Source organism: Mustelus asterias, chromosome 3, assembly GCF_964213995.1.
Source record: "Mustelus asterias chromosome 3, sMusAst1.hap1.1, whole genome shotgun sequence".
NCBI lineage: Eukaryota > Metazoa > Chordata > Chondrichthyes > Carcharhiniformes > Triakidae > Mustelus > Mustelus asterias.
The window spans coordinates 72,318,557-72,344,116 of NC_135803.1; the positions used below are offsets into that span (position 1 = coordinate 72,318,557).

Below are 25,560 nucleotides of genomic sequence, written 5' to 3' on the forward strand. Positions count from 1 at the left end.
TTCTTCTGTACTCCAGCGAGTACAAGTCCAAGCTACTCAACCACTCCTCATACCTGGAACCTCTTCTGAACCACCTCCGGTGCCACCACATCATTCCTCAAAGAAGGTGACCAAAACTGAACACAATTCACCCAATGTGGTCTCACCAATGCCTTATACAATCGTAACAACACTTCTCTACTTTTATACTCCAGACCCTTTGCAATAAATGCCAAGATTCCATTTGCCTTCCTTATAACATTCTGCACCTGCATACCCACTTTGAGACTCATGCACAAGGACACCCAGATCCCTCTGCACAGAAGCCTTTTGAATCTGTTTTCATTTATTTGTCCTTTTATTTTTCTGGCCAAAATGGATAGCCTCGCATTTATTCACATTAATCTCCATCTGCCAGATTCTGGCCCATTCCCCGAGCCTGTCAATATCCATTTATAAACTTTTTATCTCCTCATCACAGTCTGCTTTCTCATCTATTTTCGTGTCGTCAGCAAATTTCACCATGTTACATCCCTGCTGGATCCCTGTGGATCCCACTCTATCCCTGCTGGACCCTGCGGGACCCCACTAGTTACAGATCACCAACTGGAGAAGGACCCATTTATCCCAACTCTCTTCTTTCTATCAGTCAGCTAGTCCTCAATCCAAGCCACTACTCTATCCCAAACCCCTTGGGATCTAACCTTCTGATTCAGTCTCTTGTGTGGCATCTTATCAAATGCCTTCTGGAAGTCTAGATATATCACATTCACAGGATCCCCTTATCTACCTTGCTGGTTACATTCTCAAAGAACTCTAGCAGGTTTGTCAAACAAGACTTGCCCTTCACAAAACCATGCTGATACTGGTGAATTGAACTTTGCTTTTCCAGATGCTCAATCACCTCTTTCTTAATGATTGACTCAGCCATGATCTGTTTGGATGACAGAGCTGGCTCGACAGGCCGAATGGCCTACTCCTGCTCCTCTTTCCTATCTTCTCTCATCATGTTCTGATCAATGAGCTGAGAACAGTATTTACATATTCAAATGAGGTGACTTCACATGGGTTACTTCACTTGTGGACCAAAAGCCATGTGTCTCCCATCTCAGCTACATCAAACTAAACCAAATTTCCATCTCACTGTCCAATGGAAACAATAGCAAACAGAAAATGTCTCATTGGAATCATGGAAACTACTTCCACAAGTTGATGGAGAGCAGGGGATAATGGGAGTCACATGGGAAGAAGGCACAGCATCAAATGCTAGAGGATAAAAGGCGAGAGCAGCTGATTGGAAGCTAGTTTATTTGAGCTCACAGCAGAAGCCGATTGGGAGTTGCAGATAAAACTGGCAGGCCCACTATATTCATTCATTGAAACAGCAGGCCCACTATATTCACTGTTTGACAGGCTGAACCTCAACGCTACATCACAAAACTACATCCGATTCCTAACAGCCTTAGTCTGCCTTGTTCCAGCTGGTAAATCATTGCTAACTGTGTGTGTGCTCCACCATACCAGAGGACCCTCATTTAACCTGAGGGTCACCACACCTCAGGCAAAGGGCAAGATTGAGAAGGTAGGACCTTCATGAATAACCACAGCCATACAGGAATTGAACCTGTGCTGTTGGCATCACTTTGCATCACCAATCAGCCATCCAGCCATCTGAGCTAACTGACCTCCCTGCTGTCTAGTTTAGAGTTGTTTCTTGTGGCAGGGAATGGACCAGTGGGAGATGACAATTCTTGTATGAGTGCTTTATTCTGTATGTCCAATACACTGCATGTGGCAGTTGACAATCTAAATAAAGTTCAATCATCATGGATATTTCAAAATTCACCCCAAATCTGACCTGATATTTGACTCCCGGTCCCCTGTGTCAGTGCCTGGTACTTCATTGAATCTGATTGCATTCCAGATTTGCAACTTGTGGATTAATTGCCTCATTTGATTACAGGCAGATTCATTCGCAAGTGTGGTCCTGCATTGAATTAAATTTGAGCTGCCTCACATCAATGGAGGAAAATGGTGGATGGGTATAAGACCATTTTGTCCATTGGCCCAGTTTCATATCTTCCTTGTGCGATCAAGCGCCATGACCTCCATCACCCAAGTCTCCCACCTAACAATGGCCACATATGAACATAAAAGTAGGAGAAGGAATAAGCCATATGGCAGAGAAAGACTCTAAGCCAATGTAGGGTGGGAAAATATCTGGGAAGTTCCTCTCAAATCCCTGAAAGAAATCAAAAGAAGTTTCAAGAAACCAGTGTCCATAAGACACATCACCACCACATCTGTCTCATGTAAGTTCGAATATTGACCAAGGCTGAGAATTTATTATTTTAACACTTGCAAAAATCTGTACTTACTGTATAAACTGGCAATGTGTTCCACGTTTCCTACCATCCTCTAAAATACCTTCTGACATCTAGCCCAGTTCTGCCCTTGCGTAACTTATATATTTGTCCTCTGGTCCTCTCTAATCTATCTAATTCAAATAGACTAACCACATGGGCAGAGTCCAATCCCTTCATTAAAGACTTAAATCAAATCTCTGCTTGCAGTCTATGGTTTTCTAACATTAAAAGTTCCAAGCTCTATAATCTATTGTGGTAACTAATAGTTGTTAAACTAAGTATCATAGTATAGAATCATAGAATATTTACAGCACAGGAGGAGGCTACTTGGCCTGTCACATCCATGCTGGCTGGTGCTAGAGCAATTTAGATAGTCCTACTTCCTGACCCTCTCGTTGTGGTCTAGAATTCTTTCCCCCCTCACATACTTATCCAATTCCCTTTTGAATGCCAGGCAATGCATTCCAAATCATAAATACTCACTGCATCGGAAAGGTTTTCCTCACGTCACTCTTGGTTCTTTTGTCACTCACTCTAAATCTATATCCCCGGTGCTTAACCCTGCTGTCAATGGGAACCATTTCTGTCTATTTACTCTGTCTAGATCCCTACAGTGGTGCCACTGTTGCATCTCAACTCCAACCAAATAGATTCTTTCCCCGACCCCACCAGGACACCCTCCCTCTCCAACACCATAATCTGCTCCTTAATCGATATTGGCACCCCTCCTCCTTCCTTTCCTCCTTTATCATGCCTGAAGACTTCATATCCAGGAATATTCCATACCCAGCTCTGTCCTTTTGGGAATCAAGTCTCTATTATCGCCATGACATCACATTCTCACATGGCTATCTGCGCCTGTCGCTCATCAACCATATTTATCACACTTTGTCTGTTTAGGTATATGCATTATAAACCTGAATTGGATCTCACTGTATTTCCTGTTAGTCTGGACCTATGTAATGTTTTACTATTTCTTACTCTAGGACTACCTTTCTCCCAATTCTTTGTGCAACATCCTACTCCCCAAGCCTTTGTGTGCCTTGTTCCTTCAGTCTCGTGGCCTTTCCTAAACAATTGCCATCATTCTTGGGGACCAACGCTTGGCACAATATTTTAGATGATATCCAACCAAAGACATATACTAGAACAGTGTAGTGCTTTGCATTTTGTATTGGATTCTCCCAACAATATTTCACAAATACTCGAGTTGTTTTTTCTATAGTCTGACAGTGCTGGTAATTAAACCTTTTTTTTGGTATATACGCAATCATGTTGTTCGGACGATTTGTGGTGATTGTCTCTAAGGGCCACACAGCAGAGTAAGGTTTGGGTGACCAATTGGGACACAGAGTGGGTTATCACCCGAGGAGTCAGAGTCCTCTCTTAGACTGAAGACATGTAGAGGACTATGGGCAGCCATATGGCTGCTGTACAGTTCTTCGTATTAACAAATACCTTTTGTGTTTCTAATGAAGTATGTTAAAGTGTGCTATTCATTTGGCGAGGAGGATAAAATGATGATGACGCTGACTCTGGCCCGACATCTATGGGTATTCTGTTTTAATCGAAGTCTGAAGAAAAAAGTACTCATCCTAATGCCTCTCTTTCGGTGCACAGACCCATTCGAGATATGAAGGTATTGCCAGTCCCTCTGGGAGAGGCGCAGAAGAAATTGGCCGACGGAGTCAAAAGTTTAGAAACGTTTACCCTGCAAAGCAAGAGCTGTGGCTTTAAGTTTTAAAAAAAAGTTGCTGCAAAGTTTTTTTTTAAAAGCACACAGAAAGCAGGTTTTAAGTGAAATAGAAAAGAATGCCCCAAGGAGCTACAGCGAGGTGTCCTGAACCATCCAAAAAATCAAGAAGTTGAAACTGATAAGCTCCCATACCGGGCAGAGCCTGCTGGGTTTCCATGGCAGCAATCCTGCACTGATAGATTTCAAGCAGACAAGTTCTGAAGTTTTAAAAAGACAAATTAAAACGTTTAAAAACAACGGCTCTATTGGACCTCGAGTGCCAGTGAAATTGACAAAAAAAAGCCTTCACACAAAAAAAAGGACTCTCCAATGAGGAGAAACTACTTCTCTCAGAGGTTTGTAAATCCGTGGAATTCACTGCCCCAAAGTGCAGTGGAAGCAGAATCAATCAACAGATTCAAAAATAAATAGTTATGTTTCTGGTGAAAGCGGGACAAAGGGCTATGGAGAGCAGGCAGGAAAGTGGAGTTGAGACCAGGATAAGATCAGCCATAATCATGTTAAATGGCAGTGCAGGCGCGAAGAACTGAACTGAACTGAACACTCCTGCTCCTAATTCCTATGTCCCTATGATTTATATTATATGGGGACAGGACAAGTTTGGCCACAAGTTCCTGGAGTTTGAGTTCAGGCCAGATGCTAAGAGTTGACTGGAATGTCCAGAACTCTGAGTGTGGCTATGAATTCCAAGTCTAGGGAGGTTAAGAAGTTGTGGAGGGAAGGCCAAGCCAAGAGTGCCAGGCCTCGTGCTGCTGCTGCTGTTGAATGTCTCTGTATGAATGTAAAAAAAAATACAGACCTTACCTTTGAAGCTCAAGATTATTGGAATGTAAAGCAGCATCGTTTGCATGCTAAACATTAGTTCCTTGGCTATGATGGTCTGGCGATGTGAAACGCAGTGTGGTGTTTGTATTCCCTGCTGGCAGTTTTACATGGAAGTTACAGCACAATAACAGGCCATTCGGCCATCACATCTATGTTGGTGTTTCCATTTCATACAACCTTTCCCACTCTCTTGATTACACGTTCAGGTTTACCTTCAGTTTCTTTCTTCCTCGTGTGTTTATCAACTTCTTTGGAAGTAGAACCATTGAAAGGTTACCAGAAGGAGGCCATTCAGCACATTGTCTTTGTGTCAGTTCCCTGCAGCAGCAACTCAACTAGTCCCACTCTTCCATTGGCATGTAGGCCAATAAATTAGATAGTTATCCAGCTCCCTTTTGAAAATCGCATTTGAATCTGTCTACACCATCTTTTCAGGCAGTGCATTCTGGATCCAAACTACCTATTGCATAACAAGTTTTTTCTTCATGTCACCTCTGATTCTTTTGTTAATCACATTCTTGTCATTGGCCTGCTGCCAATGGAAACATTTTCTCCCCATTATTCAATCCAGATCCATTATGATTTTGAACTTTGCGAATAAATTTCATCTCAACCTTCTCTTCTCCAAAGAGAACAGTCCCAACTTCATCAATCTATCCACGTGACTGAAGTCTTTCATCCTCAAATCCACGCCTATAAAACTTTACTGCATCCTTTCTAAAACCATCATATGCTTCCTGTTGAGGCTGAACCTATGTTCGATGAAGCTTTATAACTTACTTGCTTTTGTAATCTGTACCCCTATTCATAAAACCCAGGATTCAGCATAATTTATTAACTTCTCAATGTGTCCTGCCATCTTCAATAATTTATGCACATATACACCCAGGTCGCTCTGCTCCTGCATTCCCTTCAGTATTGTACCCTTCATTTTATGTCACCTCTCCTCATTCTTATAACCAAATATATCACTTCACACTTCAGTACACTGAATTTCATCAGCCCACGACTGCCCATTCCTCCAGCCTGTCTCTACCCTCACAGCGCCAGGGACCTGGGTTCAATTCCGGCCTTCACTGTCTGTGTGGAGTTTGCACGTTCTCCCTGTGTCTGCGTGGGTTCCTCCAGATGCGCAAGTTAGGTGGATTAGCCATGCTAAATTGCCCCTTAGTGCCTCAAGATATACAAATTAGGGGGAATTAGCGGGATAAATATGTGGGATTATAGGGTTATAAGACTGGGTAAGAGTCGGTGCAGCCTTGATGGGCCGAATGGCCTCCTTCTGCACTGTAGGGATTCTATGAAGTCTATCACTATTCTTCTCACAGTTTACAATACTTCCAAGTTTCTTATCATCCACAATTTTTTAAACTGTTCGCTGTTCACCCTGGTCTAAATTATTAATGTAAGTTAAGAAAAGAAGCGGTCCCTCGAACTACCATCCCCAATCAGAAGTAAGGTTTTCTGTAATTCATGTATTAATAGGCTTGAAGTAAATAATTAAACAATTGCATAATTAAATTCTAGCTATGCTAAAGACTAATGATTCAAAATGCCACATAGTTCAAAATAAAATGTCTACTGGCTCTGATGTTTTTCACTTAAAAAGTATAGTTTTACTGACTTTTGGGGACTCAAATGATTAATACATTGGAAGCCAATGAAATAGTAGGTTTAGAAATGATATGGCCAACACATTTGCTAAGAGCTCTCACATGTCAGAAATCGGCACTCCACCCTTGTGTATAATGTGATACCTAAAGATTTTTGAAAATCCAGAAGAGCAATATCAGCTGGGATACCTTCATTTCCAGCCAGGGCACCTGTTGAAGAGAAAGGAGAAGAGATTTTAATCACATATACCCATACAAGGTTGAAATCTAGATCGAAGAGAGATAATAAAGCAGCTTGCTGATTCATTGCACCACCTTCCTGTATTTTGCAAATTGGAAAATTTGCAAGATAGCTGAAAGACTATCATTTTATAACTGCAGGTAGCACCACTTAATTTTCAAATAAATACCTGTCCCCTTGATTGGATCACTGCAGCAATCTGCTGACCTATGTGTTAATATTTGGATTCCCAACCTCTGGTATAATGGCATAGCAAGTCATCATTCCAGGACAACACTATCCCTTAATTGATGCCCCATCCACTACCTTAAACATTCACTCCCTCCACCGCTGTCACACAGTGGCAGCAGTGTGTACCATCTAAAAGACGCTATGCAACAACTCGCCAATGCTCCTTCAACAGCACCTTTCAAATCCACGACCTTGACCACCGAGAAGAACAAGGGCAGCAGATGAAAGGGAACACCACCAGCTGCAAGTTCCTCTCCAAGTCACTCCCCATGCTGAGCTTGGAAATATATCACTGCTCCTTCATTGTCATTGGGTCAAAATCCCATCCTAACCGCATTGTGGGTGTACCAACACCACATTGACTGCAACGGTTCAAGAAGATGGCTCACCACCACCTTCTCAAGGGTAATTTGACACTCGCATTCCTTGAAAGGATACAAAAAAAACCCTACCAGTGTCCAGCGCCAAAAATAATGGAAACTCTGCCTTCCTTTTATATACTTCAATAGCAGTCAAATCAGCTCAACATTAAAGGGTCGATTTTCTTGATGCCTTCTTCCTGAAAATTGCCTGTATTCCTGGATGCAAACCTCTCACTGCCCCAGGATTTCCAGGTTTCATCACACCCACAGTCTGTGCTGGCTGATCAAGGTAATGATATTGAAGCCGGGAAATTGTGGGGTTTCAGGTGGTGCTGTCTCCCATCTAATTTTCCCATCGTCTGTCTCCCATCTAATTTTCAGGACAAATGTACACTGGATACTCCAACACGGAGCTACCCATAGCTACAGGTCACTGTGCTGTTCCCCTATGTCCGCTGACCCTCCAATCCACAGGCTGAAGATAATGAGGTGAGGGACATTGTTTCACTTTTAACCTACAGAAGAGATTTTTCGGACAAATGGAATTTTCTAGCTGCTGATTTCCATCTTCAACCAGGGATTGATCTCAAAGACCTGAAATATACAGTCAGTCAGAGAGGACTACAGTTGTGCTTAAATTGCCTCATCCTTCTGCTAACACTGGTCCCCAGTGGATTGTTGTGGGATGTGGGCATGGGCACAGGTGGAGAAAGGTGCCCCTCTGTTTGGAGAAGTCCCTCTATCAGGGAGAAGACTCTGAATCACAAATAGCAAATCGGAACAGTTTGGCTTTCTGCTGCTGCTGACCAGTGAGGGGCAGAGGTCGGGTCAGGTACATATTGAGTATTACGTAGGAAAATCTGTTCTGGATTGTTTAGCTAAATTGACCTGGTGGATGACTGTAGCAAGAGCTGGCCTGCAATGTTTCTTAAAAAAAAACAACAGCAAAGAAAATCCTTCTTCAAAGTGGATTCTCCATGATGCCTGAAGAACATAATCACAAGAGGGGAAAAAAGACGATAATTATGTTGTAATGCTGCAAAAAGGTAACAAGATGTCCACTCCTGATTTAATAAGAAATCTTACAACACCAGATTAAAGTCCAACAGGCTTATTTGGAATCACAAGCTTTCGGAGCGCTGCTCCTTCATCAGCTAAGTCGACTCACCCGATGAAGGAGCAGTGCTCTGAAAGCTCATGATTCCAAATAAATCTGTTGGACTTTAACCTGGTGTTGTGAGACTTCTTACTGTGCCCACCCCAGTCCAACACTGGCATCCCACATCCTGATTTAATAACACAGAATAAACCAGGAATGAATCTGCTTGATTGAATTTGGAGAATTAGAAAGCTGCAGGTAGGTCCTAGTGATTCAAATCAAAGCAACACCTTAACAGCTTTAGATACAGAAATAAAATATTTGCATTTAGATCACATCTTATCATTTTTCTTAAGTGTCTCAATTTGCTTCACTTCAAGTGAATTACTTTCAAGTGCTGTTATTCAGTACATGGCAGCCTATTTTATGCATAGCAAGGTCCACAAACAGCCCAAAGGTGAATGAATGGTTACCCTGTTAAAGCAGAGTTGTCAACATTAGACAATTGCCTGGCGTAAGCCATGCAGTGAAGCATTAACTTTTACCACAAACTTAAAAGTGCAAGCTGCACTTGTTATACGAGCTGTAGGGCCCATGGAACAGGCCCATTAATAGATGTCACCCATTTAAGATAGTGATGGGGAGCAATTTCTTCTCTCAGAGGTAGTGATTCTGTGGAATTCTTTACCGCAGAGGACTGTGAAGGCTGGGTCATTAGGCATGTTCAAAGCTACAATAGACAGATTTTTAATCAGTGAGGAAATCAAGTGTTTATGGAGATAAGGTGGGAAAGTGGAGTTGAGGATCACCATTTCAGTTCAGTCATGATCTCACTGGATGGCGGAGCAAACAGGATTGGCCAAATGGCCTATTTCTGCTCCAATGTCTAAAGGTCTCCTGACATTAATAGACCTACTCTCCTTTGAGAGAATGAATGGAAACAAGACGACAATCCATCCCAGCACTCTTAAAACTGATTAAACATTGTCTATTAAGATTATTTCTTCAAAGGTTTGAGAGGGAGAACTTAAACTTATAGAATCATAGAATTTTACAGCATACAAATAAGTCTCATACCTGTGCAGTTCTTTGAAAGAACTATCCAATTAGTCTCACTTCCCTGTTCTTATCACATAATTGTACAATTAAATCCCCTTCGAGTATTTATCTAATTTCCTTTTGAAATTTCCAGTTAGTGTTGCTGTAGTGTAGTGGTTAGCCCTAACACAGGAAAAATCTCGGTTCAAAACTGGGTAGGAACATCAGTGAACACATTTAATTTCAGTAGTCTTGTGGGGCAGTTTGTAACGTTCCTAGCTCTGAAACAGAATCACTCCATGACTAAATGGTCACAAAAGATCTGATTCTGCTTCCACTACCCTTACAGACTGTGGATTCCTGATCACTGATTATGTAAAGAAAATCTCCTGACCTCCCTCCTGACTCTTTGTCCAATTATGAAAAATCCTCTAATTCCTGTCCATTCTGACACTAGGGAGTTTATCCTTATTCACAATAACAAAACCCTGCATAATTACTTCTATCAAATCTCTCCTTAGCCTTCTCCGCTCTAAGAACATAAAAACATAAGAAATAGAAGCGAGCCACTCAGCCCATTCTGCTATTCAATAAGATTATGGCTGATCTTTTACCTCAGTATCATTTTCCTGCACTATTCTTGTGCAGAAATGTGTAGAAGTCTTTCGATTTCAGTCTTGAACATACTCAATGACGGAGCCTCCACAAATTCCAAAGGTTCACCACCCTCTGAGTGAAGAAATTCCTCAGTCCCAAATGGTCTGTCCCTTATTCAGAGACTGTCCCCCCTGGTTCTAGGACCACCCCCCAGGCAAATGTCCTTCCTGCATCTACCCTATTGGTGATAGAGGCAGGTAGACTCACATCCTTAAAAAAATATCTGGTTGAGCATTTGGCACATCATAGCATTTAGGGCTATGGGCCAAGTGCTGGCAGATGGGATTAGGTGGGAATTCATGCGTTTGTAATGTGTCGGTGCAGGCTCAATGGGCCGAAGGGCCTCTTCTGCGCTGTATGATTCTATGATACCCTGTCGAGCCCAGTAAGAATTTTGTATGCTTGAATGAGATCACCTCTCATTCTTTTAAACTCCAGGGAATAAAGGCCCAGTCTCCTCAATCTCTCATCCTGGGACAACCCTGCCATCCCAGGAATTAGTTTGGTGAACCTTTGTGGCAAGGACATTTTTCCTGAAGTAAGGAGACCAAAACTGCACTCAATACTCCAGATGTAGTCTCACCAAGGCTCGATATAATTGCAGCAAGACATCTTTACTTCTATACTCAAATCTTCTTATAACATAGGCCAATGAGAATAACTCCAATTTCCCTTGCCTCTAACACTTACGTCTCATCCTGACTGCCATCCTGGTCAGTCTTTTTACACCCTTTCCAAGGTCTTAACATCCTACAGTGTAGTGGCCATAATTGAACACAATATGAGGCCTATCTTATAATTTATAAAGGTTTGGTATAACTTCCTTGTCTTTACACCCCATTCATAAAGCCAAGACTCCTATATTTCTTATTGATTTGTCTTGCCACCTTTAAGAATTTTTGTATATAATTCCCTGTGTTTCGATGTTCCTGCAACCTCTTCAAAACTGAACATTTAATATATTGCCTCTCCTCAATCTTCCTTCCAAAGTGCATCATTTCATACTTCTGTGTATTAAATTTTGTCTTTCATGCGTCAGATGTGCCACCTTTCATGACTTCAGGACATTCCAAAGCACTTCATAGCCAATTAACTACTTTTTGAAGGGTAGTCACTGTTTTAACATAGGAAAGGCAACATCCAGCATTGCACCACCAACAGCACTCAGATAAATGGCTGGATAATCTCTTTAAGGTAGGAGATAAAGTTTGGCCAGGGCATCAAGGAAAAATCCAGTGCTCTTCCATCAATAATGTTATGGAATCTTTTATCTTCACCTGAGAGGGTAAATTAGACTTCAGCCAAGCACCTCTTCAGAAAGGTGGCATCTCCAGCCATGCCACACACTAGCACACTGAAGTGTCATCTGTTATGTGCTCCTTTGTCTGGAATGGGCCCTGAATGCACAACCTTCTGACTCAGAAGTAAGAGGGGTTCCACTGATCCAGAGCTAAAAATGAAAACAATCAAGCAACCCGAATGAAAACAGAAAATGCTGCAAAAACTCAGCAGGTCTGGTAGCATCTGTGGAGCGAGAAACAGAGTTAATGTTTCAAGTTCAAAATGAGTCTCCTTCAGAACTGGAGAGAGGTAAGAAGGTGATGGGTTTAATGCTGTTGAAAAAGCAAGAGGGGCAGGTGGAGCAAAATAGGTGGTCAGGGATAGGTTAGAGGACAGGAGAGATTAAATGACTAAGATGTCATGAAACACAAGACAAAGGAAGTGGTAAGGATAACACTATTAAAGATCAAAGCATTCCTCCAGAGCAGGTGTTAAAAGCAGAATAAAGGTCAGCACTGTCTGAAAGCAAAAGCATGAAAACAAGATATAGGGCAGGATTTTACGGCCTCGCTCATCCCAAAAAAGTAAAAGCCTGCCCAAGGTTGACGGACCTTTCCATGGTCCACCCCTCACCCGCTTTGATTCCCATGGCGGGTGGTATGGTAAAATTCCGGCCACAGACTTGTACTTGGGTTTTGGGGTGGGGGGACGTAAAGAATCAAAATGGAGGACAGAGTTCATGGTCCCAAGTTGTTGAACTCCAAGTTGAGTCTAGGAGGCTGCAAAATGCTGAAACGGAAGGTGAGGTGCTGCTCCTCCAGCTTGTATTGGGCTATACTGGAACATGGTAGCAGGCCAGGGACAGAAATGTGGGCATGAGAGCAAGATGGTGAATTGAAAGTCAAGTGACTGGAAGGTTGGAGTCACACTCATCAACTGAGTGAAGGTGTTCTGCAAAGCGGTCACCCAGTCTGTGTTTGACCTCCTCACTGTAGAAGCAACTTGAGTGCTTGGTTTTATAGTTATGGTGTTTCCTGTGTGAACACATGCCAATCTGTAAAACTCAAAAAAGATGCTGAACAGCTTCAAAAGAAGTTAACATATTCCCCAAAAACTGACAACAAACAATGTACAACTGAAAATTATCCTTGACCAAAGACGTGGGCGGAATTCTCCGGCAACGCTGGTCTAAAAGCCGGAAATTCCCACCCGACTGTCAATGGGGTTTCACGTCCACGGAACCCAAATGCTAAAATTCCAGTGGCAGGTGGGATGGGAGAATTCCGGCCATATTTTCAAAGTGGCTGGATCATTTCAATTCCTTTTTGAATTCCAATTGAATAATAGATGTCAAGTGTTTTACGAATATTTTGGGATTATATTCCACAATTAACTTTCTTGATCTGTACAAGATGAAACCCAAGGGCTTTACATATCAGGCACAAACTTAGGCAGTTACAATCATTTTTATCATGGGTCAGTATAAAAATGTTTAAAGGGAAGAGTGAGTTTTGATGGTGCAAATTTATTTTTCCTACCAGGGTTCCCCCCTCCCCATGTGGCAAATTTGACTTTTGGACATTTTCAGTTAATCAGATCCATATCAGTTGGTAAAGTTAAAACTGAGACACAGCTGCTTTCTTTGCTGGAGAGAGTTTACTGACTCAGTTCACAGTCAACATTACTGCAACATCCAGTGCCCTCGCTATCCCTATTTCTACATTTGTGAGCATACCAATTAAAAAAAGGGGCAAATTAACAAATTAGCCAATCAAATAAAACAGTTTAGGGGACTCACCCCTTAAGAAAATACTAACAAAAAAAACCCTTAAAGGAAATTAAATCAAAATGTTATGGGGTTCAAAAATACATCCTAGCCCCCGCAGTGCCCACCGATTATCACTATTTATATTCTTTTGGTAAACAAATATACAGTTCACTCAATGTAATGGAACAGGTTAACACAAATTAGACTGGGGTGGGGGGGGGGGGGGGGGGGGGGGGTGGTAGTTCCTTAAAAGGACTATTAACTAAATCCAAACCAAATCACCAAAAAACTTAAATATATAAATCCCGGGGGTGATGATGCACCCCAGCTATCGCGGTTTCCCCATTTATAGGTGTACAAAGACCCATCATCATTTAACAATGTTAACATTAATGGCGATTACAACGTAATTAATAAGATATTTGACATCTTAGTGTACTTCACAGCATTCTGTAGCACACAATGATTCAGGATTTGTAGCTACAACTATTGTTTCCCAAAATTTATATATTTAAATATTAAAGCAATAGTAATTATCACAAGTCAGAAGTGACTCATGATTTTCAGCGCCATTAAAAGCAAATACTTAATGTGTACAACACAGTAGGCTTTTAAGTTGCCTAATTGAATTTGATAATAGAATCCTAAGATTATTGAAATCAATGTAAATAATAGAACATTTTAAATGCAAGGCAGCAGGAAGATGTCTCATTGCATTTACAATGCTTTTCAGTAGGAGAGCGTCAGATAACCATCGAACATCCATTCTCTGGTTCTACTCCCCCAGATACAGTTTGTAGAGAGATTTTATTTCGCTGCTTAGCACTCTGCCAGCCTCTCTTTAGTTCACTTCCCCCCTTCCTTACCCACTTGCTATTTCCCTCTTGCTATGTTCTTTCCCCTCTATTCCCTTTACCCACTTCTACCCAGTGGCTAATGCATAAGACAACCCAACTCCTTCTCTCCAAGTACTTCCAGTATTAAAAGCCACCATTGTCACCTCTGCATGTAGGAGAGTTTATACCACACCTCCAGCAAAGTTATAGTGGAGAATGGGAGATATCCCAGAAAATGTCCGGCTCTTATTCACTTCGAGGTATCCATTATCTATACAAGCTGTCCAGAGCTCTCAATTAGATTCCAGCTCGTAACTCACTCCCGGGCAATCATGATTTAAAACATTAACCAACCAAGCCTTTCAATTAGATTCCAGCCCATAACAGGCATTTATTGTTCGGTGTAATACATAACCAGGGGCTCTTCTTACATTGTTGTTTAGGCCAGGAGTACAATAAAGATCTGGATAATGGATAGACTATTTTGAGTGGTTGAAGCACATATATTCTACAGAGGAAATGAGTCAGTCCATCTGCTAGCAACCAGAGGGAGATTTATTGGCTGTTACAGGAGAATGATTTTGCACAAATCTAGTGCTGTCTTTGAATATCCCCAAACTCAAACCCCCACAGAATAAGTTGAGCAATTCTCAGCTGAAAAGCTCCTACATTCATTTCCCCACGCTGAAATTTCTGAGCAACACTTCAATTTAGTGAGAGGCTTTATCTGTAAGTAGCTGTTAAAAAGGCACACACTATGATATTTCATGGGACTTCTCCCAGTCATCCCAATTGGCAATCCCAGATCTGCCATGTAAATAGGATTTCTGCCAATGTTCCATCAAAGTTACAATATGGAGAAAACCCCTCAGGATATTACTGCCACCTGTCTCTTTGACTACAACTTTGGTCTTCAGCTAAGTCCCAGAGCTGAAAGGGCAAAGTTGGACAATGCCCCAATCCAAGAGAATTCCATGTAGTGAAAATAAATAAGTGTTTATCATACTTTTATATCATAAGTGATTGTTTCATTAATGGTATAAGTATGATGTAGGGAGGACTTGCTGATTTAAGCTACTTTGGCGTTGTGAATTCTGCACATCTACTTTCAGGATGCAACCACACATCAGGAGTTGGCTTCACTAGCACGAGCCTGAGCACATCATGTATGAAAAATCGTTTTCATTTGAACTCTACACACATTGGATTATGTCCAATGGAAACAATAAGGAGCATTGGAATTATACATAATTGACAGGGGTTTGAGTTCATATTCATGCACTTTCTGGTGTAACTGGCTCACCTCACTTCGAAAGCTCATGATTCCAAATAAACCTGTTGGACTTTAACCTGGTGTTGTGAGACTTCTTACTGTGCTTACCCCAGCCCAACGCCGCCTTCTCCACATCATTCTGGTCTAAAGGTCAGCTTTCCAGCTTATTGGCCTCACTCTGTTTATGGACATTGTTTAATGTCGCCTGTTCTATTCTGGGAGAAGTAAATAGAGTAAGAAGTTTAACAACACCAGGTTAAAGTCCAACAGGTTTATTTGGTAGCAAAAGCCACACAAGCTTTCGGAGCTCTTAGCCCCTTCTTCAGGTGAGTGGGAATTCTGTTCACAAACAGAGCTTATAAAGACACAGACTCAATTTACATGAATAATTATGAATCATTATTCATGTAAATTGAGTCTGTGTCTTTATAAGCTCTGTTTGTGAACAGAATTCCCACTCACCTGAAGAAGGGGCTAAGAGCTCCGAAAGCTTGTGTGGCTTTTGCTACCAAATAAACCTGTTGGACTTTAACCTGGTGTTGTTAAACTTCTTACTGTGTTTACCCCAGTCCAACGCCGGCATCTCCACATCAGAAGTAAATAGAGCCAGCTCCTCACTTTCGAGACAGAAGTATGATAATTCTGTTGGATTGGAGCATTGTTTGATTTCATACCCTTCCAGCTCTGCGACCTCAGCTGAAGTCCAAAGCTAGTCAGAGACAGGTGACAGTAACATCCTCAGGGGCTTTCTTGAAGAACCACTGTGCTTTGGATTTGCCACTGACATATTGCATGCTATGTTTAGTATGTTGACCAGAGTAAATTCATGTTATTGGTATGCTCGTGTGGATAGAAGGCAGGATGAGTGAAGTTGCTGCAACTCCATGACATCCAAGAGGTATTATCAATAATTGATCAGCATTTTGCTGTTGTGATTCCTCTTCATCTAATAAATGTAAATTAAATAATTTACATAACCCGGACTCTCACGTATGCTCACTCACTGTCAATGACAGATGTCTTTCCACTGTTCAATAGTTACATTGCGTCATGAGTGCTGGTTTCCTGGAGCGATGTATTAAACCAAAGATAAACTCTCTCTTTATAGAGTTTCCTAATGTTTATTTGTTACTATAGAGCACAAAAGGGCCAAAAGGAGCAGGAAACTTCCAATTCAATTCCAAGTCTGAGCTCAGTTATGTCATCTTTCAACAACAGCAACAACTTGTATTTATATAGCGCCTATGTCCAAATGCACTTCACAGGAGTTAGAGCAAAATTAGACACAAGGTAATATTAGGGCAGATCGCCAAAAGCTTGGTCAAAGGTTTAAGCAAAAGGAATAAAGAGAGTTAGTGAGGCAGAGGGGTTTCTGGAGAGAAGCCCAGAGCCTATGACTGAGGGATCTGAAGGTGCGATGACTAATTGTGAAGTGTTTAAAATTGGAGATGTTCAAGGGGCCAGAATTAGCCATCTCAAGAGAGTTGTGAGCTAGAGGTTGAGAAAGGGAGGGGCGAAGCCATAGAGGGGTTTGAAACCAAAGATTCAATTAGTTTTAGCAACCCTGGGTGCTGCTGATGTCCCAGAGATGTATAATGGGGATTCTAGCTGTGTTTTAGGCTATAGCTATAGTCTGGTCCTCACCTATTAACCTTCGATCTGTGACCGTCTTCAAGCAAGCTAATACATATGTAACTTGCTATGAGTGAAGTGTCATGTTATGACACAGAGAATTCCACTTTAAGCATTGTAGACCACCTATGTACATCATTGTATCAACATGAGGGAGACAGAAATCCTCAAGATTAGTAAATCAGTTACCTCTTGAAAGCAATTGGATATACTGTCTAATTGCAGAGAACAATCCCATCCTCATTCTTTAGTGTACAACAAGACCTGGTTGCAAGAAATTCGATGGTTTCTATGACTTCATAGCTACAGGAAAAGTAGTTGCAGTCACTAATGAACCACTGAGATAATGTTGCAACATCAGACTTCCTTCCATCCAGACCATTCCTTTTATATTGTATTCCATAGAACCATAGAAAATTACAGCTCAGAAACAGGCCTTTAGGCCCTTCTTGTCTGTGCCGAACCATTCTTTGCCTAGTCCCACTTGCCTGCACTTGGACCATATCCCTCCACACCCATCTCATCCATGAACCCGTCCAAGTTTTTCTTAAATGTTAAAAGTGACCCCCGCATTTACCACTTTATCCGGCAGCTCATTCCACACTCCCACCACTCTCTGCGTGAAGAAGCCCCCCCTAATATTCCCTTTAAACTTTTCTCCTTTCACCCTTAACCCATGCCCTCTGGTTTTTTTCTCCCCTAGCCTCAGTGGAAAAAGCCTGCTTGCATTCACTCTATCTATACCCATCAAAATCTTATACACCTCTATCAAATCTCCCCTCATTCTTCTACGCTCCAGGGAATAAAGTCTCAACCTATTCAATCTCTCTCTGTAACTCAGCTTCTCAAGTCCCGGCAACATCCTTGTGAACCTTCTCTGCACTCTTTCAACCTTATTTACATCCTTCCTGTAACTCGGTGACCAAAACTGTACACAATACTCTAAATTCGGCCTCACCAATGCCTTATATAACCTTACCATAACACTCCAACTTTTATACTCGATACTCCGACTTATAAAGGCCAATGTATCAAAGGCACTCTTTACGACCCTATCCACCTGTGACGTCACTTTTAGGGAATTCTGTACCTGTATTCCCAGATCCCTCTGTTCAACTGCACTCTTCAGAGTCCTACCATTTACCCTGTACATTCTACTTTGGTTTGTCCTTCCAAAGTGCAATATCTCACACTTGCCTGCGTTAAATTCCATTTGCCATTTTTCAGCCCATTTTTCTAGTTGGTCCAAATCCCTCTGCAAGCTTTGAAAACCTTCCTCACTGTTCACTACACCTCCAATCTTTGTATCATCAGCAAATTTGCTGATCCAATTTACCACATTATCATCCAGATCATTGGTATAGATGACAAACAACAATGGACCCAACACCGATCCCTGCGGCACCCCACTAGTCACAGGCCTCCACTCAGAGAAGCAATCCTCCACAACCACTCTCTGGCTTCTTCCATTGAGCCAGTGTCTAATCCAATTTACTACCTCCCCATGTATACCCAGCGACTGAACCCGCCTAACTAATCTCCCATGAGGGACCTTGTCAAAGGCCTTGCTGAAATCCAGCTAGACAACATCCACCGCCTTCCCTTCATCCACTTTCCTGGTAAGCTCCTCGAAAAACTCTAATAGATTGGTCAAACATGACCTACCACGCACAAAGCCATGTTGACTCTCCCTAATAAGTCCCTGTCTATCCAAATATTTGTAGATCCTATCCCTTATCACACCTTCCAATAACTTGCCCACCACCGACGTCAAACTTACTGGCCTATAATTTCCCAGATTTCTTTTGGAACTTTTTTTAAACAACAGAACAACATGAGCCACCCTCCAATCATCCGGCACCTCCCCTGTGAATACTGACATTTTAAATATGTCTGCCAGGGCACCTGCAAGTTCAACACTAGCTTCCTTCAAGGACCGTGGGAATACCCTGTCCGGTCCTGGGGATTTATCCACTCTGATTTGCCTCAAGACAGCAAGCACCTCCTCCCCTTTAATCTGTAAAGGTTCCATGACCTCCCTACCTGTTTGCCCTATTTCCGTAGACTCCATGCCCGTTTCCTCAGTAAATACGGATGCAAAAAAAACATTTAGTATCTCCCCCATCTCTTTTGGTTCCATGCACAGTCTACCAATCTGGTCTTCAAGAGGACTAATTTTATCCCTCACTATCCTTTTGCTCCTAACATACCTATAGAAGCTCTTTGGATTTTCCTTCACTCTGTCTGCCAAAGCAACCTCATGTCTTCTTTTAGCCCTCCCGATTTCCCTCTTAAGTAGCTTCTTGCACTTTTTATACTCCTCGAGCATCTGATCTGTTCCTTGCTGCCTGTACATTTCATACAACTCTCTCTTCCTCTTAATCAGTGTTACAATCTCCCTCGAGAACCAAGGTTCCTTATTCCTATTTACTTTGCCTTTAATCCTGACAGGAACATACAAACTCTGCACTCTCAAAATTTCTCCTTTGAAGGCCTCCCACTTTCCATTTACATCTTTACCAGAGAATAGCCTGTGCCAATCCACACTTCCCAGGTCCCTTCTCATTTCATCAAATTTGGCCTTTTTCCAGTTCAGAACTTCAACCCGAGGACCAGATCTGTCCTTATCCATGATCAGGTTGAAACTAATGGCATTATGGTCACTGGATCCAAAGTGTTCCCTCACACTCACATCCATCACCTGCCCTAACTAATTTCCCAATAGGAGATCCAATATCGCATATTCTCTAGTTGGCACCTCTATGTACTGATGTAGAAAATTTTCCTGAACACATTTTACAAACTCTACCCCGTCTGGACCTTTAACAGTATGCCAGTCCCAATCTATATGTGGAAAATTAAAATCCCCTACTATCACAACTTTGTGTTTCTTGCAGTTGTCAGCTATCTCTCTGCTGATTTGCTCCTCCAATTCTCACTGACTATTGGGTGGTCTATAATACAACCCCATTAATGTGGTCATACCTTTCCTGTTTCTCAGCTCCACCCATAGGGCCTCTGTAGACAAGCTCCCTAATCTATCCTGCCTGAGTACCGCTGTAACATTTTCCCTGACCAACAATGCTACCGCCCCCCCCCCCACCTTTTATCCCTCTGCCTCTATCCCGCCTGAAACATTGGAACCCTGGAACATTGAGCTGCCAGTCCTGCCCCTCCTGTAGCCAAGATTCACTAATGGCTATAATGTCATATTTCCATGTGTCTATCCACGCCTTCAGCTCATCTGCCTTCCCCACAATACTCCTGGCATTGAAACAGACACATCTCAAAAGGTTATTTCCACCACACTCTACCCTTCCATTTGTGATTTTGCTTGAACTAACCTGTCTTTTTACCCCTGCTCCACTATCTGCTCTGGCACTCTGGTTCCCATCCCCCTGCAAATCTAGTTTAAACGCTCCCCAATAACACTAGCAAACCTCCCTGCAAGTATATTGGTCCCCTTGTAGTTTAGGTGTAACCCGTCTCTCTTGTACAGGTCCCACCTGCCCCAGAAGAGGTCCCAATGATCCAAGAATCGGAAACCCTGCCCCCTACACCAGTTCCTCAGCCACATGTTCATCTGCCCAAGCATCCTACTCCTACCCTCACTGGCACGTTTTCAAGCACATTTTAAACCCCTACCCAACCCCTGACATCCCTCAATTGCACAAGCATCTTAGGGACCAATGACACCAGCAAGCTGACCCCTGAATCTATCACTGCGTCGGATTTGGAGAGACAAAGTTCAGGTTGGTTCAAGATACTTAGAAGCAATACCTACAGAAATCATTGCAAAATTTCTTAAAATACTTTCCGGGGATGACAAGATATAGAGGATGTAGGAATGTGTGTGTTTGGTGAAGGCATTCATCAGTGCCTGAGGAGCATGTTCTAGGCTGTGCTCTTAAATAATGCAATGGATCAATCTTGAAATTGGATATTGTGCACAATCTTTGTGAGCCAGTTCTTGTCCTTGGCCTTTGTCACATAAATGCTGCTTTTAGTACTTCCTTATGATGGTAATTTGGTAATGATCGGTGTTGTGCCAATTATCCTGGCATTTCAATCGTGCCCATTAGATTTTGATTGCTGCCAGCATCAGCCCCATTTATGTACATCAATCTGCTGAATGTATTGAAAGGAGACATTCACCTAGTGTAGATTTTAGCTAATGAATCTTCCTTTACTGATTATTTACTGCCATAACAATCTTGAATTGAATTACTTGCATTACTTTTGCAATTCCTATTTCATCTTTAAAAAGTGCAATACTAGCCAGAGCATTAAGCTGTAACTACAATGCTGAGTACTGAGCTGAGAATTCAATTACATTTTCAACAAGATGACTACCAGTTACAAATCTGTATAAATTCCACAATGTGTTTGTACTTGAGGTTGGATTAGGGGCTGGGGTCCAACTGCACTCTCACATCAAGCCGCTCATATGTTCCTTAGACAGCACCTTCTAAATCCACAACCACTACCACCTAGAAGGACAAAGGCAGCAGATACCTGCGAACACCACCACCCGGAGGTTCCCCTTCAAGCCACTCACCATCCTGACTTGGAAATATACTGCTGTTCCTTCACAGTCGCTGGGTTAAAATCCTGGAATTCCCTCCCTAACAGCACTATGGGTGTACCTACACCTCAGGGACTGCAGCAGTTCAAGGCGGCAGCTAACCACCACCTTCTGAAGGGCAACTAGGGATGGAGAATAAATGCTGGCCTAGCCAGCAAAGCCCAAATCTCATTAAATGAATTTAAAAAGGTAGAGATGTATTTTGCCGTTCAGGTTCCTACCCCTCATGGACCTAACGATTATTTTGTGTGTATCTGTTGTCAATCATCCATGTCTCTTTTGTTAATGATTGACGTGGTGACTTAGACACAGAGTTGACTGGTCACATGCTGCAAGAATTCTGAACAGCCTGGAAGAATTTTGTTTCGAAATGGAAGCAGGCTGTCAGCTGTGTGTGGTGAGGAGCAGAAAAGTGGTGTTGGATTCAGGGATCTACCCAGCTGACATCATCATAGAAGGGGACAAGATTGTGGGCATTCAACCCAAGGGAACCACGGCACCATGGGCACTGAATCAACAGGTAAGCCCAACAGACAATGTGCAGTTTGGACATTCATTACATGAAAACAGCAAACATTATCAGCAGCTTGCAATTCTCCATATTCCCACATTGTATTCTCCACACACCCACCTGGTATTTTGTACAAACCCTTCTGGGGCAGGTACAGGATTGCTGTCCAGAGGACATTGAACTAAAGGCATCAAGGGGGTATGGGGAGAGCACGAGTATGGGGTTGAGGTAGAGGATCAGCCATGATTATATTGAATGGTGGAGTAGAAAGGTTGAGTAGCCTACTCCTGCTCCTATTTTCTATTTTTCTATGATTTAAGATAATTGGCAAAAGAGCCAAAGGTGATGTGAAGAAAAACGTTTTTACACAGCAAGTGATTAGGATCTGTCATGCACTGCCTGAGAGTGGTGGAGGCAGATAGAATTGTGGCTTTCGGATTGGTATTGGATAATCACCTAAAGAGGAAACATTTGCAGGGTTACAGAGAAACGGTGAGGAGAGAGCTGACACAGACATGACGAGCTGAATGGCCTCCCACTGTGCTTTAACCATTGTGTGATTCTCTGACTCTCTGGTGCTATGTAGCACAATCAATTCTAATAATCTGATTAGGAAAGTACTAGCTCAGCTGGTAGCACTTTCACCTCTAAGCCAAATGGTTCATGGGTCAAACCCCATTCCAGAACTTGAGCTCCTAATTCAGGGCAAGTTTCCATGGCAGCAATAAGTTCACAATAGCGGAGACATTAAATCAGGGCCTGTTTGCAAGTTCAGTTTGAATGTAAAAGTCCCAGTGGCAGCATTTGATGACCCAGAAGTTGTTCTAGTGTCCCAGCCAACATTCATCCTGCTATCTTGCACTCCAAAGAACAGATTGGCGGGTCATTTGCTGTTTTGTAAGACCTTGCTGTGGATGAAGGATATTTTCCAGCTCCAATCACTAAGTGACCCACTAGCTGCTCACTAATTAAACGATAAGATCATAAGATGTAAGAGCAATTGCCCTGAAATGTCCTGAAGGTGTGAAAGGCATCACTTGTTCTAATTCTAATTAACCTACTAAATCCAGAAGGGTACATAGGGATGGGAAAAGGAATTGGTCCCAACCCTGTAGAAACTTAATCCTCACGCGGTTGGGTTGGGGGCTGGGGAGCATCATTACCCCCGGGAATGTCATTTTGATTTAGTTAGTGAAGCTTCCTTTACCATTTTGTTTGTTATCATGCCTCACCACAGTCTATCATTCCCTATCTCTTATGTTTAATTTGATTGTTTTCACTTTAACCTAAAGAGTAAAAACTCAAGCCTGTAGTAGCCAGACTCTTTGCTAGCAGCAAACCTCCTTTGTAAAGCTCTGGCTGGCTGTTTATAGTCACTGACCAAGGTTTCATTAGCAGCACAACCCAAACCCAAAGCTTCCACCACCTAGAGTTACAAAGACAGCATCGTGCATGGGAATGCCATTCCCTCCCAGTCACACACCATAAGACATGTGTCCCTGCTCCTTCATCATAATTGGGAACTCTCAAGCTAACAACATTGTGGAAGTTCCTACCACACAGACTGCTGAAGTTCAAGAAGCCTCACCACCACGTACTGAAGGGCAATTAGGGATAGGAAATAAATACCATCCATAACCTGAGAATGATTAAAAAGAAACAAAGACAACAGTCTCAAACAACACTGACCATGTTCTGCATTCTATTGAGGTTCCTGTCACTGATTCTAATTAATTTCAAGTGGCAGTTCATCACGCAGAGGCACTGTCTCCATTAAAAGCCTTTTGATAAAGTTTTTTTTGTTTGGAGAGGCAAGATCATCTCTGTCAAGTGGACTTCACTTGACGTGTGTAATGAGTCAGGAAGTCCGACTGGAAAGAAACATAATTTCATACGGAATGCAAAGTTAAGCTACTACCGTGGTATAAACACATTAATCCCTGCCTGGGACTACAGTTTAGCAGGCCCAGTCCTGGGCCTGCCTTATAAAAGGCTTAGATAATGAGTTCCAGCTGGGCAGGCCACTGTCTGTTACTGGGGGAACTCTAACCCAACAAGCCCCACAGGGAGTTCAATCAGTGATTCCCTCTGGACCTCTTGGGGATTATCACAATGTGATAATTCATCTAGATGTGATTTAGACCCTCACATTAAATGTCTCACAAATCTCTTCTCATCTGTCCCATGAGGGCAGTGCACTATTTACAGAATTACAGAATTGTTATGACGCAGGAGGCGGCCATTTGACCCACCCTGTCTGCACTGGCTCTCCAAATGAGCATCATGACTTAATGCCATTCCCCTGTACCCCTGCACATTGTTTCTATTCAAATAATCATCTAATGCCCTCTTGAATGCCTCGATTGAACCTGTCTCCATCACACTTCCAGGTATTACATTCCATACTCCAACCATTCCGTGTGAAAATGTTTCTTCTCGCATCACATTTGCTTCTTTTGCAAATAACTTTAAATCTGTGCTCTCTCATTCATGATCCTTTAACGTGCGGAAACAGTTTCTCCCAATCTACTCTGTCCAGCCTTCTCATGATTTTGAGCATCTCTATCAGATCTCCTCTTAGCCTTCTTCCCTCCAAGGAGAACAGTCCCAACCTCTCCAATCTATTCTCATAACTCAAGTTTCTCAAATCTGGGACCATTCTTCTAAACCTCTTCTGCACCTCTTATAAAACTGTACACAATATTCCAGCTGTATAAGTTTAGCATAACCTTCTTGCTCCTGTGCTCTATGCCCCTATTAATAAAGCCCAGGATACAGTATGCTTTACTAACCACTGGCTCCACTTGTCCCAGCACTTTCAATGATCTTTGTGCATATACACCTTGGTCACTTTGCTTCTGCCCTCTTAAGAATTATACCCCTTATTTTATATTGTCAGTCCATGTTCTGTCTACCAAAATACACAACCTCACACTTCTTCACATTGAACTTCATCTGCCACCTATCAGCCCACTCCACCAACTTGTTTATGTCCTTTTGAAGTTCTATACTATCCGCCTCACAGTTTACAATACTTCCAAGTTTCATATATTCTGCAAACTTTTAAATTGTCCGCTGCACACCAACATCTAGATTATTAATATTTTTCAAGAAACGCAAGTGTCCCAATATTGATCCTTGGGAAATACCACTACAAACCTTTCTCCAGCTTAAAAAATATCCATTGACCATTACTTGTAGCAAAGTTCCCTTTACAATGTCCATCAAACATTCCCAGCACAGGGTTAGATACAGAGTAAGTCTACCTCTTCACTGTCTCCATCAAACACCCACAGGATAGGTACAGCACAGGTTAGATACAGAGTAAAAGCCCTTCTACATTGTCTCCATCAAACACAGTAAGAAGTTTAACAACACCAGGTTAAAGTCCAACAGGTTTATTTGGTAACAAAAGCCACACAAGCTTTCGGAGCCCCAAGCCCGTTCTTCAGGTGAGTGGGTCCATCAAACACTCACAGGGCAGGTACAGCTCGGGTGAGATAGAGA

At 42.3% G+C, this 25,560-nt stretch overlaps 1 protein-coding gene across 1 annotated transcript in view; it reads left to right on the forward strand.

Moving 5' to 3' along the window:
- Positions 1–21,894: 21,894 nt before the first annotated feature.
- LOC144484396 (allantoinase, mitochondrial) overlaps positions 21,895–25,560 on the forward strand; it is a 31,310-nt gene continuing 27,644 nt past the window's right edge. Inside the window, exon 1 of the mRNA XM_078202920.1 lies at positions 21,895–22,062. Coding sequence (XP_078059046.1) covers positions 21,913–22,062 — 150 coding nt within the window. The 5' untranslated portion in view covers positions 21,895–21,912. The remainder of the gene's footprint in view (positions 22,063–25,560) is intronic.